The sequence below is a fragment of the Aplidium turbinatum genome, chromosome 4 (genome assembly GCF_918807975.1).
Source record: "Aplidium turbinatum chromosome 4, kaAplTurb1.1, whole genome shotgun sequence".
NCBI lineage: Eukaryota > Metazoa > Chordata > Ascidiacea > Aplousobranchia > Polyclinidae > Aplidium > Aplidium turbinatum.
Genome location: NC_137475.1, coordinates 3,825,587 through 3,841,437, shown reverse-complemented (window position 1 = coordinate 3,841,437; position 15,851 = coordinate 3,825,587). Strand labels below are relative to the sequence as shown.

Sequence of the window (15,851 nt, the reverse complement as noted above, 5' to 3'; positions counted from 1 at the left end):
CGAGTGAATGAAAGAAAACTAAGCAAACTTCTAGTCAAAGCACTAGACAAAAACACAAGATGACCAGCTCACTACACTGTTACTGAAAGCACCAAAAAATAACAGGATTAAACCACAAAGCCTGACCAAAATGGTACAGATGAAATTTTTCAATAATATAATGTAACAACCGAATTTTGCTGGGTCTTTAACGGACCCTGCATCCGACAGTTGTGCTTTATTTTGTCCGACAAGAACGGCTACCAGGTTAGGCCTCAATTGATTACTTCTGACTCAAGCTGACCTATGTTTATACAAGTACACGAAAACACTTACTTGTAATCCACGCACACAAGCCAACCATCATCAGAAAGAAATTATTGAAAAATGTGACCGTCCACCGCTCAAGTCGAAACACAAAAGAACACTTTTCGATAAATGAAACACTAATTCAAACTCATTCAAGTGGAGGTCACTGAAGCGTGAACGCAAAACAAGAACATTCAAAAAATAAGAAAGGAATTGCATAAATCGTTTCTACACTATATACTTCTGTAATCAAAATCAAAATAGGAAATCTGCCGGTTTTAATGCGGCTCTCATAAATTATTGATAAATTGTTCCATAGACACGATGTTAATCTGACTTCTTGATGTATGTTACGTACTGTGACTATACTGCGACATGTGACACTTTACCTAAAATACTGTATATTATTGTGAGAGTTTCATTCACTCATGTATGACGCTATCGATGAAAGTAAATTCGTTTGCCCAGAAACCACAATAATATCTTTTTTGTTATCACGACACCAGGTGGTTGTCTGCTGTGATTTCAAACCACGTTGTGGTTTGAACTAAATATGTGTATTGCGTCATAGACCTGAAGAAAGTACATTCATTGAAGCATATTATTCACAATGGAAAGACCTTGGAGTGCTACAAGTGTGGCTTGGGATATCAGGTGCATTACCGGGCTAAAATTTGGATAGGAGTTCAGTTCGAATTTGTTTCTGTGACCAGTTTTAAGTAACAAAAAGTTGTTGCCAATAATGTGCTTTACAGTTTTTAAAATACTTTTATTAAAAATAATTTCCCTTTGTTTCTTACTTTAAATAAGGAATAATTAATCAAAATTGTGCTGTTTTTGTCACATCTACTGTTTTGATTATTTCCATAATTGAAGCCACTTTGAACCGCGAGTGCATTGGAATAGGATTTTTCAACAGCTCATGAAACGCATTTTGTGTTTTGTTTCAATCACTAATTTATTTTAGCTAGGCCGTCGGCGACATGTTCTTGTACCTTATCAAGATACAATCACATGGTCTCAGCAATTGCCAAACCGACTGCATCTCCTCTGTGCCATCAAAAACGCTGTTTTTAACCTTACACAAAAGCATTGCAGAGCGCCATATATCGAAAACTATTTTTTCAGATATATTGGAAGATGGTGTATTTAAGTGGTCAGACGGTACTGCTGTGGGTTTTGCTGAGTGGGACAAATTCCCTTCAGATTCGAACAACCTCGGAGTCGATGACTGCACGTGGCTTTATACTGGAAAAAGTAAGTGTTGGAGGGCACATACTGATTGATTAGTTGTGGGCTTTTTGTTATGTTATAATGGGTCTCGTAATATTTCCAGTTGTGGAACAATGGTCTGTGTGAAGCTGCCACAGTTTTTAACCTTACTGATCGTGATTGTCAATTACATTGCGTATTTCGTTTCATGATGGTGTGGTACATGTCTTTAGCTTAGCATATTTTATGCTACAGCTTCTTTGAAAACGTTATATTCAAAATCATCAAATAAATATTGTCAGTATCGAAATGTAATATAAATATTTACTGTTATGTCATGTGTGTATGGTGCCTAAATGTTTCTCAACTAGTCTTTATTAGCAACTTGTTTATTTGTAGCCAACAGCAATTGGGAGATTGGCGACTGTTTCATGTTACAAGCCTATGTTTGCGAGATCCGAGAAGGATTGGAGTTGTCACAGTTTCCTAAGCCAACCGGTGAGCGAAGAAAATCATTTTATGAAATCTAAACTTGCAACGAAACTGATCATAAAAGGAGTCGTAATTGACCTCGTCGACTTGTAGATGGAGTAGCACAGCTTACTGTTAAATAAACATTACAAAGAAAGGCAAAGAAGGTAAAGAGGCACCTGTACAGGAAATAGCCAATGCCAAGGTTAGCTTGGAAGGTTTAGAAACGCGTCTTCTCTCCTCACCGCTGTTATTTTTATATGTCAATGATTTTTATAAAAAGCACTTATTAATTATATTGCAACACACCATGACTAAGGTTTTTCTGTGACTTCATTTTTCATACCTTTCCATCATGTTTTGTTTGAATAGAATTATTTTTTACCTCGAGTCATCAAATGCTTCTCCAAAAGAATAAAACGTTTGGGCTCAGTCTGTTGTACCTGTACCAGTCATAGCTGATAAAATGCATCTGGTCCAATATCAATTTATTCCAAACGAGGAAATAATATTTTATCGAATCTATGCTTTGTTAACAGAAAGTTCTATATAGTATTCTATTTGAATAAGGAGCTTGCATAAGAATAAGCTCCAACGCAGTAGGCTACTTGTTATCAGATAACTATAAAATCAGATTATACTCTTCCTATTTTTTTTAAGTTGAGTCGAACTGTAGAAGATTCAAAACAATGAGTTGAACTTAAACCAGCTTTGGTCCGCTGCCTTTTTTTTACTGAAATTAAATTTATTCTCATTGCATCCTTGCAGTCAGCCACAAATGCTACGATGGATGGAGACTGCACGGCGACCATTGTTACTTCTTCGACACAACGCAGCGTAACTGGCAAGCCGGGGAAAGTTTTTGCGGTGCGCCTGAACAGTACAATGGGCATCTCGCCAGCATACACGATGAAAGCGAACAATCCTTCATGTCAGGTGAAGTTATTTTAGCACAATGCCAGTTACTTTTAACTTAACTAATTGGCTGTAAGAATGTTTGTATTCGTTTGGATGAACTCTTATTGGCATTGCACATACTTGTGAAGGCTTTGAACCACAGTGACTGATAAAGGCTTGGTAACAGAGATTGATTGTTTAAGTCATGTTGATGTTATTTTTTACTAGTAAAACGATTTTAGCAACACTATTGGACTTAGCACACAGGTAATTAAACGCAAGGGTTCTGCATTCCATAAATAGAAAAACCCGTGGCACAGGAGAAGTCTAGGCCTACCACTTGCAGACCTCTTGCGAGTTTGGATTGGTTTCAGCTTATCTTATGTGAACCTACAAAATCAAGCTGTCATACCAACCAATCTCAAAACTGTGTTGATCGTAAATTAGTGCGATATCAATAGGAATTCAACGGACTAGTAAAACCGTAAACTTGCAAATCGTTTAAACATATTTTTTCTTGGAATTCGAAGAGTGGTCATAACTACAGCGCGCGAAACCACACAGAGTCGCTAACATGCGAAACAAATGACTTTCTGTGATTTTGAGGGAAGCTTTCGTTGTTTCAGTCTTAATTAAAGAAAACTTCCGAATAAAATACTTTTCTGCATAGGTCACCTGAGAGGCCAGTCCTGGATAGGCATGACTGATTCCGTAGTGGAAGGAGAGTGGGTGTGGTCAGATGGAACTCCAAGTGTAAGTAGTAAATTGTTTTCCGCTATTTCTGCGCACAGGCTAATTTGGGGACATTGTAACCACTTCTAAGCAAAACGCTAGGAACAAAATGCCTGGAAAGCTTTGCTTTTTCAAGACTAGCTTTTTCTGCAGGACTTTTTCAACTGGAAAATAAACCAACCCTCGTTTGACGGCGATTGCATGCGGATTATTGGCACTGATGACGAAAACCAGTGGGGAACATGGAATGATCGTGCATGCACAGAACTTGTGTACCCGATATGCAAATCACCCGCTTGTATGTATATCAATGTGTATGCTTTTTTAACTATTAAGCTTTTGTTTTTTTTACAGTGAATTTGTTTAAGGCAATAAGTTTTAAAAATATCTTGCTTCAAAGGTTGGGTCCTTTGGCTTTACTTAAGACCCAATTCATACTTTGTAGCGTTTTTCTTTCTGATGTTTGATGCCATAGTACGGTAACCAATCATAGGCAAGAAAACAGATTTTGAATCATTTCAAATACATTCCTTTATTTTTGTAAGATAACAATATTTTGTTGTTGGAAATCAAGTGCTATTTGTCTTATTTATTTGCAGTGCCTACAGCTCCTACTGTTCCAACCTTTCCACGTAAGTAAGCTGCATTTATATCACCTAGTAGCTACCAAGGTCGCACTAAATGATGCGTATGCGTAAATTTTAACACCCTGCATTTTATTAAAATATAACTGCCGGTAAAACGCCCAATTTTGTGCATAAAAAGGGCAAGATCAAGAACAGCCATGGTTTCAAAGAGTTGTTGTTTGTAAATTATTCCATCCTTTAGGCGCCGCTAAATGCTCTGCTCTTGAAGTGCGTTGCTTGAGCGCACATCACGAAAGAGATTCTGGCAGTCAATTCGAACTGCACATTATCCAAAAATTGTCAATAAATGTGTCAATAGGTTGAGTGTAAGGCATTATGAAGCACCAAAGACACTTGAAAAGTTATATTTGAACATCAATGATGGATTTACACATCTAAAATGATTTCTTTCTAAACGTAGAAGTACAGTTAAAGTTGTTTTTTTACCTAGAATTATGTAATGTGTTCTATTTACTTCATCAATTGGTCATGATAACTTCTTACTTTATACTTTTATTTGAAATGATATTAGCTTTGAAGTTATACGATCCAACAACCTATAACACATACCTTCTTTATTTGAACCGCAACTTCGACGTTATATCACGTTGTAATGTTGTTAAATTCCAGCTACATCTGAGAACAATCCATGCGAGCCTGGATACATTCACTACTCAGGAACCCACAAATGCTACAAGATAGTTTCCAATTACAGACGGTAAACTGAATTTAGACTTTTTGTTCAACTGCTGTGCAATAACTATCTGTCGGCCTTATATCTTTTGTGTAGACTCTAATCATCAATACTATACCAAAATAAACAGGGTAGCGGAATCCGATTTTGAAAGAAAGTGATATTCAGCTGTTACTCACATGTTTGCTGATAGCTTGATTGTTACTGCAATAATATATACATTGCTTGCTTGGATGTTTCAAGTTACGTTAAATTAAATTATAAACGGTAAATAACATATTATAATTTCAACTTTAATGCCACAAAAAATACCTGTCGAGCTTATATCTCTTTAGTTGACCATACCAACCAATGTGCAGTTGCAGTCACTTGTGGAAAGATGGAAAGTGATATATAGCTGTTACTTGGATGTTTGCTAATAGCTTGATTGTTACTGCAATAATATATACAGTACTTTCTTCGATGTTTCAGGTTACGTTAAATTAAATCCATCCACTTGTACTCTCAGACCCTGGGCTGACGCAAGATTGCATTGCCAGCAGGAAGGCGGAGACTTTGTTGGTATTAACTCACCAGAGGAGCAGTCGTTTTTGGAATGTAAGTGTACTGTGGTAGGCTATAAGAAGTATTTTCTGTAATGTATTAAATCTAAATAGGAAAAAAAGCACATGCAACTTTCAGATATTATCGCATAATTTGTACAACACTTAAAGACAACTGATATGAAGAGATAACAAAAAAATCGCCACATGATAAAAAATCTTGTATGACGCTTATAGGATGACGGCATTGTACCACTGGCAACTTTCTTACCAACTGGTATTTCATGTCTGTAAATGACTGCCTAGAGTAGCCTATATATGTCCATTCGTGAGAATAATGTAGCCTATATGCATACTGTGCATTGACTGAAGTAGCGTTACATAAAAAAAATAAGGGAGATCTATCGACGCTGGTTCAAATTTTGGAATATGCGCTTGAGCAAACCATTACAACGACAGTTCTTTGACGTTACTTTGAGAATGGAACGTTTCACAGGCGACCACCCTTTATCTTACTGGAACTTTACTCTGGCCTACGTCAGTGGCTCCGTGCATGTTAAACTACAGTAGACTACCTGGAATAGTCTTAAAGAGACTTTTTTAGCATGAACATAAAGATTGAAACTACCACTTCCGTTTTCGTGCTAATAAATCAATTTTAAATTAAAGTATCAACACTTCCAGACCATCTTGACTTGTTGAACGTTGGATCGCTATGGATTGGAGCGGAGGATTCATATAACGGTCCCGATGGTCTTCCGGATGTTCTTGTGGGAACATTCGACGGAGGATGGAGGTGGATAGATGGAACTCCGTTTAACTACGTCAACTGGTCACCAGGTGTTGTTGTCTTGATCCTGGTTTTGATCACAAATCATTGTACTTACCGCATAGCCGGGTGAAGTCTTTGTCAAATAACTTTATTTTTACTTTTGATGTCGCAGACACATTTGAATTCTCTTGCAATACTGACTAGCATGAGCTTTAGTAATTGTGCTCTGGTTTGCCAAAAGAGAAAATCCTTTATTAAATTAGGTCACCAATATATTTCATTTGTGATGCATTATGTGAAAACAAGTTTTTCAATTTTGTAATTAGTCATAAAGGCAATAAAATTAATCTTATCAGAGTGTTTTGCAAAGAAAACAAGCGTATGCTTTGGATCGGGCCGGAAATAAGGCATTTTTGTGTTTGAACTAACGCCCTCACCGACGTACTCCAAGTTAAAACTGTTTGGCATCCTTACAAAGCATATTTCGTTTTAACAAAGAGCAATGTTTGCAGGCGAGCCAAACGCGCAAGGCGATGAGGACTGTGTTGAAATCTACACTGCCGAGGGAACGTGGAACGACATATCCTGTCTCAATGAAAGAGGCTACATCTGCGAGAAACAAGATCCTTTGCAGTAAGTGAAATTTATCTCAATTTAAGATAAATTATTTGAAAAAATAAAGACAAATTCTAAAGATAGATAAATACAAGCATTTATAGTAGAACTTATATATATTACATAAGTTATAAAAATATTTTAATAAATATAAAAAATATATTAGGATACAGTATTACGCAATTCTTTTTTTAATTTTTCAGTGCTGAAGACCCTCCAGCAGATTGCACCTCTGCTGACTGTTGCTTCAGACATTTGGGAGTCGAGATTGGGGGTTCGATTTCGGATGACCAACTGTCAGTCTCCTCCCAACTCGACAGTGCATCGGGGGCCAGCAGGGGTCGCTTGAACACAATGGACCAATACGTGTGAGTACGAGATTTTGTTTGATGTCAAAAATCAAGTCATGTTGCATGAAGATTTTTTAGTAAAGGCAATAGTTCGTTTTAATACCATTCGGGTATTAATGTCGTATGGTTCATTTGCGTCATTATTGTAAGAAATGCTGGTTTTGTTACAGAGACGCACTTGGTTTAGGAGGATTAGGAAGAGGAGCTTGGATCGCATCTGAATCTGATCCCGCTCCCTGGTTTAAAGTCGACTTCATTGACTGGAGAGAAGTCAGAGGAGTGGTGACGCAGGTAGGTGTGGTGTTGCTTGAAAGGGATTGCTTTCATGCGCAACGTGTTGTTTTAAAAACCAAGTGGGGATATCGTTTTCAACAGCTTGTGGTAACCTACTGGCGCTAGTGAATACAAACCAATTTAACGATGAGATTGGTGGGTTTTCTGCATTTAAAAACTTTCATTAAGTTGAGTCTAATATAGCCTTTACTGAAAAATACATACAACACGTACAACACATACAACACGTATGGATTCGACTATTGTACCTTCTATTAATACACGTATAGATTTGACTGCATTATCATCGAGTTCTTTCATGGCACATATGGTATTCTAAACAATGAATGCTTAATTACGTCATAAAGTCTATGTTAGGTTTATTAATTTAACTCTATTGTCTTCAGGGCCGTAATGGGTTAAGTCAACCCCACAACCAGAATGACTGGGTGAAGCAATATAGTGTCCAGTACATGGTCAATCCTGCTACTGGAGTGTTTGAGGACTACAAGGAACTTGACGAGTCGGTTAAGGTTAGATCCTGTAAAGTAGTGTTTTGAAAATTTGTTCGAAATAATTTTGAAAATCGCAATGAAATTGGATTACTCGTCCGGATAGTTGAGTCAAAATGACGCTCGGCTTCTAGTTAAACGCACCTGGTTCGTCACCCGGCAAGGCAAGGTATTGAAAAGCATGCCCAATCAAACCTAAGGTTTAATAAGTCGTGTGTGGAAAAAGTTGGAATTTGTGAAAACATTGTAACTTATTCAAATTTGGAGGCCACCAGTGACCAGAACTTGTCATGAGTTGTACAGCGACCATGTGCCAAGCCGTGATGTCATTTCACCAGATCTTTGACGCCAACACCAACCAGAACGACCAGATCACGAACGTCTTCACCCGTCCCATTGTGACGACATCCATCAAGATCTTTCCCACCAGCTGCCGGAAGAAGTGCGCCATGAGATTGGAGATTATCGGATGCATGCCTACGTAAGTGCGCTATGAAGTTTGCTTTTTGTGGAGGTAATGGTATCCCAAATATATAAATTGATAAGCAATATCAATCGAATATAAATTAGTCATATGCAGATAAAAATACAAGTTATTGAATGGCGAAGTAAATACAGTGTAATCGAAAAAAGTATGTTTATGTTCAACTTCATATGTATGCTCTGCTTTTATATAGAGTTTACAATCTTTTGTGTTTGTTTATTTTGGATGTTCGTTTTCATTTCGCTTTTAAATAGCATCTCAGCTAAACGACAGATATTGTTTGAATGATTTATTTCTATTCAGGTGCGTGTCATCGCTTGGTCTTTCCACCAACCCACTGACCCATGACTTCCCACTGTTGCCCAATGAGAAGTTTTCGGCTTCATCTCAACAAGTTGGATACGAGGCATACAACGCTAGGTTGGACTACCTCGATGGAGGTATGTTCTCAGAGTTGGATTGATTACATAATTTTTGGTTTAAATACATTACAATTGCAAACCAATTTATTTTCACACGAGTCAGTTCAACAGTCATTTTCTTCATTACAATTACATCATCAAATTTTTTATATTTGCAATACAATTACAATATTCTGAAATTTTTGATCTACAATTACTTTCAATGTAATTAATTACATATTTGGATAACAAAAATTAAATAGAAAAGAATATTTATGTTCATCAATGATTCTTTACAATTTAATTTTATCAATGACAGGTACAAATGACTTTGATAAAGATTATGTTGCGATGTAGAAGTCTCTTTTGAACCTTTATTAGCGGCTCAAGAAAATACTGATATCACGCGTGATATTTACCAAATGCAATTGTACTTTGGACCAAATTTTTTTAAAATTACAATGCAATTGTACTTTGGACCCAATGCAGTTACCTAACAACAAAAAGTTTTAATTGCAATTATAGTTACGTTCAATTACAACTGATCCACCTCTTGTTTTCACTGGTTGTTTTTAAAGAAGCTTTATTGAACGTTTTTCAAACCAAATCTTTTCTAAGTTTTCTCCTATTAGTTAAAAATCCAAGTATGCTTAGTTACTGATTAAATTTAAGTAGGGCAGTTTTTAAATCTCACAGACACCATGGCTTGATTTAGCTTATACTTTTCCGTTTTTAATTGAAGGTTCATAAAGGAAGTTATGAAATGATTACAACGACTTGCTAAACCATGTCAATTGTCATCAAAAGTTGTCAGTACAGTAGGCTATGTCAAAAAATAACGTTGTTATAATGTAGTTCCTAATATTCTATTTCCTTTGTGTTCCTACTATGGAGAGTGTTTGGACAATGATATCACAAGATCAAACAACCAAGACCGTTTGCCGTCGAGGCAAATGAAGAATGATTTTTACAACTTTCAGAAAGTGTTCTTAAATTTTGCATAAACCTTCCACTTCATGGTCTCAGGTGGTGACAGCACTGTCCATGTTGTCCTCGACTACGCCACAATGACCTATGACACTGCGCGGCAGTATTGCGTCAGTCAGGGCCTCGACCTGTGTTCGCAGAAGGAAGTTTGCCCCAACGGAGTACCAATCATTACTGGGGTTCTACCCGGAGATCAGTGGGCTCCTATCAGGTACGAAAATCTGTTTGCCAAGTGATACTATTACGTCCCATTTGTGAACTTATGTAAAGTATTTTCTTCCAGGGGTTGCAAATAATTGCGAGCCATTTGTCACCAGACACTTTCACAACAAACATTTACCACACTTTTGTAAAATTTTATCACAAATGAGACTTTTGCGTAGATAAAATGCTATTTGGAATTCTTGACACAAGACAGGAAAAAGTTAAATTATTCATTAACGTCACTATGACGTGCCTACTTTTCTTCGGAGGTTTCTGCTTTGACTGCGGCCAAGGTCTAGGTCTTCTATGTGACCATATACTTGTTGGTACATTTTCGCCTCTCCAAGTTTGCCTTAACAAAACCTCAATTAAACTAAATACTAAACACAAGCAAGACTCAAGTATTCTGTTTGCGTCATGGTGGATTAGAATTGATTACCAGCTGGAATCCGTTGCATTTCACTTTTTTATTAATATTTCCAAACAACGAAAGACGATTTCATAGTAGCACAACATAGACTGTCTTCACGACATCACGATCTCATCTTCCATTGTGACGATTTGTGGTGTATAAACCATATATAGAAGATTCGACAGAAGAAGGAAATTGCCAAATAACCATAACATGAAGTTGATCCATTTTGTAATCTTGTAGGCCTACTGGCGCAGATGTTTAATGCAATATATTCTAGTCGTCGTGATATTTCTAGGGATGGCCCCAATGATTGGGTGGAGCTTGGAAACGACAACGGTGATGGTGGTAGAGTGTGCTTCAGACATAACGAACACTACGGCCCACCATCCTGGGGAATCACTATTGGGGATTGCCCTCCGTATAACCTCAACCAGGGTTGTGATCTTAAAGGGAATGTGTTCTGTTGTGGTAAGAATGTGACAACATATCATTTATAAACTGTTTAAACAGTTTAAAAAGCATCTACCAACGCTAGAACACGGTGAAGATACTGGGAACGAAAGTTTTGTTTGAAGTTCTACAGTAGGGTGGGCCGTTTTTGACTTTTTTTTGAAATTCAAAAACGGCTAGTCATAAAAAGTGGCACATGCATGAAAAAATTACGTGTGAAAAATTTCATCAGTTTGGAGGTGCATCTTCTGCCCCCGCAGGGGGTTCAAACTTTCAATTTTTTGAAAAAAAAGGGGAAATTTCACTTTGCATTTTAACATAATTTTTTTTATAATTTTTCTACTGGCTAGTTATAAATTGTAAGTGGAATGTACCCAGAACTTTCCTATGTAAAGGCATGTTTGAAGCTTAAGATTTACTGCCCCCGCATCGACGACCAAAATGCTGAATTTTCACCAATTTGAGATGCTATTCTGTCATTGCTCAATAAACAAACTTGTCGCAAAAGGGCGAGATGGTGTTAACGCTGTACGCTCATTTATGTTCTGTCCATTAACTTTGCAGGATGATACGAATGAGGTACGAACATCAGTACATATTTATGATAAAGAGTTACAAAAAAAAATGAATAACCTTTTGAAGTCAAATTCTAGAGGTGGGCCTAAATTTCAGCAAAATTTGGACCAAATGAAAGAATCTGCAAAGCAAAAATATTTGAAATCAGTTGATATAGCCTAAACTGGGTGGTTAGCAGTGGCCGAGTGGTTAGCGCGTTGGGCTCGCAGTCGAGAGCCTGCATGTTCGACTCCAGCCACCCGCACTGCTGTTGTTTCTCTGGGCAAGAAACTTTACGATAATTGCCTCTACCCAGTGATCGATTTCGAGTAATGGGTAGTACCAAATTTAAGTCATAAGCAGAGTAGACAACCGGAAACAGACATTGCCGTCGGCTGCAGCGTGGGTCAGGTGTAGCCTAGCCTACGTCGGAAGGCGTACACCGATGCAAAGTCCGCTTTCTCGCAATGCAGGATAAAGATAAACAAACAAACAAACAAGTGTTCCAATTTTCTGCAATGTACTTGCCCGCAGGAAAATCGTGTCCCTGTTACAGAACAACAGTTCCTTCTTGATCAAAGAACAACTCGCATAATGGTGATTGATAAACATGATAAATCGGCCACAAAATCTAATTTTAAACGTTTTCCGAGGAGATCAGAACAATTCCGTTCTTTACGTGAAGACCCAGGAGCAGGCATAAGTAGCGCTTTGGTTAAAACACCTTTAACTTTTTATTCAAACTCAGAAACTTTGTCATCCAATGAAGAACGCTGCGAAGATTTTGATTATTAACCCAGTTTTGCTTCGAAAACCTCCAGAAAAAGCAAGGTTACTTCCAGTTTAGTAGTATTTGCTGAATCATGCGATCGTACTGGTATTTCAGATAGGTCTGCAGCACTTATTGCTTTATCATTTCTACAAGATGCGGAGTTGTGACGGATAGCTAATCTCAATCAGTCATAGATAAAAGCAAAGTGAAAAGAGCGAGAAAAAAATGAGGTTTACAACTCAAATGGAAAGTAGGCCTATCATGTGCATAAATTTGCAAAGCATATATTTTGATGGCCGAAAAGATTAAACCATCAAACAAAATGAAATTGCTGGGCGACTTCGAAAACATTTCGCAGTTGAAGAACACATTACTTTGCTTGAGAAGCCAAGTTATCATTTCATTGGTCATTTTATTGCAGCCAACTGATCTAATGTGTCAATAGCTACCGGGATTCTTGAATATCTTGGATCCAATAAAATTAGCTACGATAATGTAATGGCAATTGGATGCAATGGAACCGCAATAAACACAGGTCAAAAAGGCGTCGTGATAAAGCTCCTGGAAGATCATTTCCAAAAGCCACTTCAATGGTTAATATGCCTACTCCATAGTAATGAATTGCCTCTTAGGCATCTTATAAAAGATATGACAATACTAGTAGACCTGATAGCTTCACTGGGCCCATTATAAAGCAGCTAGCCACTGTCACACAACTAGATGTTGTAAAATATAAAGCAGTTTCGGCACCAGAGATTGAAATTGATGAAAATGACCTCAGCACTGACCAAAAATATCTTCTACACATGCACAGAGCAGTGAAAAGTGGAGATATATCAATTCATTTCACATATAGGTGTCCAGGTATGATGAACCACTCAAGATGGTTGAACACAGCCAATAGAATTCTACGTTTATATGTTGCATCTAAAGCGTCAGCTGTATTGGTGGAACGTGTGGACTATATTATGAATGTTTATATTCCAGTATGGTTTGCCATTATAAAGGATAGCAATTTCACTAATGGCCAAAAACATTTCTTTAAAATTCTACACTCTGCTCAGAAGCTATCGAATAAAGCTCGCAATATCCTCAACAAAGTAACATAGAGGAATGCGTTTTATGCCCAACCTGAAAACATTTTGATTGCAATCATATGTTATATCAAAGAGTATAATGTAAGGGAACTAGGATGGAGAAGAATTTTCAATTCAAGAATATTATCATCTCACAGCACTCGTCAGCAAAAATTCACCCTGTCAATATTGCAGTTCAGTTCTGAACGTTACTCTGAGATGATAGACTAGCAAAATATTCCAGTTACGGAACCCCCAGCGATGCGTGGTGTTGACAGCAATGTGATAAAAGAGCACATCAAAACAAAGATGCCTTCACAACAGTTGTTTTCTACGTTTTCTCTGCCACACACAACACCTGCTCATCACATGTGGCAGCGTTGAAAGAGATGGGTAGCCTACATTAAAGCAATATTACAATCAACGAAAAAAAATTCCTAGGTTCCAGTCGAAACAAGATTTTATGATTCATTAGACTTCAGCCAGAACTAAATTTGAGCATTAATCTGGGGAACTGGATAAAAGACCTTGTTGATTGTTGTATTTTTGACACATTTTCGTTTTTTTTGTTAACACAAGTTCTTTTTTTATCGTTACATTGCTGTCAAACAAAGTTTACTCTTGTATGTGGTTCTGCAGTAGCCTATCAAGTGAACGTTTAATGGTTTGTAAATGACAAATTTGTGTAAACAAAATCATGATAACAATTCACGTGGAACTGTACAGTACCGGTACATTTCATTTACGGAACCCGCAGATCATATTGCTTTTATTCTGAAGTAAATTATAGGTTGCGTTTTATAGCTGCAACTGATCAAACGTAGGCTACTATTGCTTTTAATTTAAGCAAGACTTCGTCTTATAGTTTGTCAGTTCGTATCATCCTGCAAAGTTAGTGGACAGAACATAAATGAGCGTACAGCGTTAACACCATCTCGCCCTTTTGCGACAAGTTTGTTTATTGAGCAATGACAGAATAGCATCTCAAATTGGTGAAAATTCAGCATTTTGGTCGTTGATGCGGGGGCAGTAAACCTTAAGCTTCGAACATGCCTTTACATAGGAAAGTTCTGGGTACATACCACTTACAATTTATAACTAGCCAGTAGAAAAATTATAAAAAAAATTATGTTAAAACGGAAAGTGAATTTCCCCATTTTTTCAAAAAATTGAAAGTTTGACCCCCCTGCGGGGGCAGAAGATGCACCCCCAAACTGATGAAATTTTGCACACGTAATTTTTTCATGCATGTGCCACTTTTTATGACTAGCCGTTTTTGAATTTCGAAAAAAAGTCAAAAACGGCCCACCCTATTCTACAGATCATATCAAGATTGATTGTGAATGGCCAATCGTCTTGCCCACCCTCAAGCGTTTAGTGTCCAATGACAAACACACCAAAATGTTTTGAGCGGTGTCGAACCAGCGCCCTTTCGAACGTCGAACCAGGGCTTTCACTAATTGGCTGTGCAGCCGACTGTATTGGTGGGATTCATAACTGAACACATTTATTCAGGGAGATGCTTCAAAGAGCAACTACATACCTGAGTTTTAGTTTTAAATTATTTTAGTTGTCTAAATGTTTCCCACATGGTGCATTAACAAACATCAACGCTTTCATATCATTAAGGACAAACATTCTCACCATATTTGCGTTAATTTCAGCGGTGAATGTGAACAGTTGGAAGCCAACACAGAACAGCAACCAAGAGTGGCTGCAAGTAGATTTCGGTGAATACAGGAAGGTGCGTATATTGTCCCTTCTAGCTCAGTAGCTGACTGGTTGCTGTCCTAGGTAATAAATTTGGAAAAGTCACTTTACAGTCCGGCTCGTGTTACACCCAAACTTTTAAAAATAACACAGTCTGTGTGATAATTCTTGTTTAATCGCAAACGGCAATAAGTACCTGGAAATAACTTATAACAACATTCTGGATATAGCTCATAGAGAAATACGGAATTAAAAATTTATTATCATTAAAGGATTTATGCTGATGTTGATGACTGATGAGCCATACGCGAATCATAACAAACATTATTGTTTTTACTTTCATCTTTCCCAGAACCTTCATTTTCAATGAGATTTTTTACTTTGCCTATTGTGTATTGACGTTCGATTTCAAAAGAACATGTTTAACTTGGAATAGATTTGCTTGAGCTGATAACTGATCAGCTCTATCCCTCTATTAGATTGGAGGAGTCTTGATCCAAGGAGATGTTAATTCTGACGACTGGATAAAAAGTTACTACCTCTCATTCAGTGATGACGGAAAAACTTTTTCAACTTATTTGACGCCAAGCGGAAGTCCAGAGGTACCAGAAAAAGTTTCGATTTCTTCATCACACGTACAACGTACAGTATTTGTATGACTTTAAGACTTTTTCAAGGTTGTGTTACTAAAATGCTTAATTGCCTAACTTAGGCACAATAAGTAACTGTGAGTAAGTAACAATAACTAACCAAGTAACAACAAAAAATAACAATCATATTGTTCGTCATAACTAATTAAATAAAATAATTGGA

General features: G+C 37.3%; 1 protein-coding gene across 1 annotated transcript in view; it reads left to right on the top strand.

Annotated features, from left to right (window-relative positions):
* LOC145768387 (uncharacterized) overlaps positions 1-15,851 on the top strand; it is a 61,178-nt gene that overhangs the window by 17,385 nt on the left and 27,942 nt on the right. Inside the window, exons 6-24 of the mRNA XM_082579870.1 lie at positions 860-942; positions 1,417-1,545; positions 1,900-1,998; positions 2,740-2,907; positions 3,539-3,621; positions 3,754-3,898; positions 4,857-4,944; positions 5,429-5,517; positions 6,147-6,302; positions 6,747-6,867; positions 7,053-7,217; positions 7,370-7,490; positions 7,880-8,005; positions 8,323-8,465; positions 8,772-8,908; positions 9,896-10,067; positions 10,771-10,943; positions 14,993-15,072; positions 15,518-15,640. Coding sequence (XP_082435996.1) covers positions 860-942; positions 1,417-1,545; positions 1,900-1,998; positions 2,740-2,907; positions 3,539-3,621; positions 3,754-3,898; positions 4,857-4,944; positions 5,429-5,517; positions 6,147-6,302; positions 6,747-6,867; positions 7,053-7,217; positions 7,370-7,490; positions 7,880-8,005; positions 8,323-8,465; positions 8,772-8,908; positions 9,896-10,067; positions 10,771-10,943; positions 14,993-15,072; positions 15,518-15,640 — 2,401 coding nt within the window. The remainder of the gene's footprint in view (positions 1-859; positions 943-1,416; positions 1,546-1,899; positions 1,999-2,739; positions 2,908-3,538; positions 3,622-3,753; positions 3,899-4,856; positions 4,945-5,428; positions 5,518-6,146; positions 6,303-6,746; positions 6,868-7,052; positions 7,218-7,369; positions 7,491-7,879; positions 8,006-8,322; positions 8,466-8,771; positions 8,909-9,895; positions 10,068-10,770; positions 10,944-14,992; positions 15,073-15,517; positions 15,641-15,851) is intronic.